The sequence below is a fragment of the Sinocyclocheilus anshuiensis genome, unplaced genomic scaffold (assembly GCF_001515605.1).
Source record: "Sinocyclocheilus anshuiensis isolate Anshui unplaced genomic scaffold, SAMN03320099.WGS_v1.1 scaffold23327, whole genome shotgun sequence".
In the NCBI taxonomy this organism is placed as follows: Eukaryota; Metazoa; Chordata; class Actinopteri; order Cypriniformes; family Cyprinidae; genus Sinocyclocheilus; species Sinocyclocheilus anshuiensis.
The window spans coordinates 1-1,008 of NW_015542154.1; the positions used below are offsets into that span (position 1 = coordinate 1).

The 1,008-nt window shown below is 46.9% G+C and overlaps 1 protein-coding gene across 1 annotated transcript; it reads right to left on the reverse strand.

Annotated features, from left to right (window-relative positions):
* Window positions 1-237: 237 nt before the first annotated feature.
* Window positions 238-954, reverse strand: LOC107690893 (phosphatase and actin regulator 4B-like; the record flags this gene model as incomplete). The annotated part of the gene is made up of 2 exons (XM_016489309.1): window positions 238-499; window positions 547-954. Coding segments are annotated over 2 exons (467 nt in total), but the record flags the coding sequence as incomplete, so codon positions are not given.
* Between the last annotated feature and the right edge of the window lie 54 nt (window positions 955-1,008).

The following is a 1,008-nucleotide window of genomic DNA, read 5'->3' on the forward strand; positions in this document are numbered from 1 at the left end:
ACAAAAAAAAAGTGACAACTTAAGACATTTCAGAGTGTCAAAATGGATACTGAATATCATCAGAAAGCTAAAAACATTTCTATAACTATATATAAGCTACATTGCTCTAAACATAGAGCAACATTTGAATCGTGACTGAATGATTTAAAGGAAAACTGTATCACCAGTCCTAGTGGAGGGACAAATCTGTCTCCAAAGGACTAAATAATAATGTTCACTTTGATGAGGATTGAGGTGACTGTGGTTTATTAATTAGGAAAGAACAGGAGAATTCAGCTTAGCTGTGCTCAGCTCCTAAATAAGAACCTTAGCTGGAGCAGAACCCATGGGAACACAGACACTCGTCTCACTCCAGTTGGCCCAACAGAAGGTGAGGAAGTGATGGTGGAAGTGTGGAGAACAAAGAAGAGGAAGGTAGAAAGGGAACTAAAGAAAAATGATTAGAATTGATCCCACAAACCTCGTCTTCCCCTTCCCTCTTCGACAGACGAGTGGCGAGGAAGCGTTGGCTTCCAGTCCGGTTCGGGGCGAGTCCTGCGTGGCGAGGAAGCGTTGGCTTCCAGTCCGATTCGGGGCGAGTCCTGCGTCCATCCTCAGAGGGGGCTTTCATTAGCCCAGGCCTCTTGTCCACTTCAGCATTCAGTCTTCCATGTCGGATATCATCTCCTTGCCAGGCCAGATTAGATTTCCAGTCCTCTGTCCCAACAGACCAACCACTTCTCCTGCCTTCATCCTGATTGGAGGCCCGGGGGCCCAATGCTCCGCGATGATCCCCGTCAGAAGGGGCACGACCTCTGCGGTCATCGGGTTGTGGCAGCCAGACAGGGTTGACTCTAAATTCGGATTCAGAGGGCGAGTGAATCTGCTCTAGCCCCAGACGTCCACCAACTCCTACAGGCAGAGTGTGACCATTCTTCACATAAGGTGTCTTGTGGCCATGGGCCTCACCTGATACTGAAAACAAATGGGGAAAAATTACATATACAATTTTTATTTTTAATGCATTAG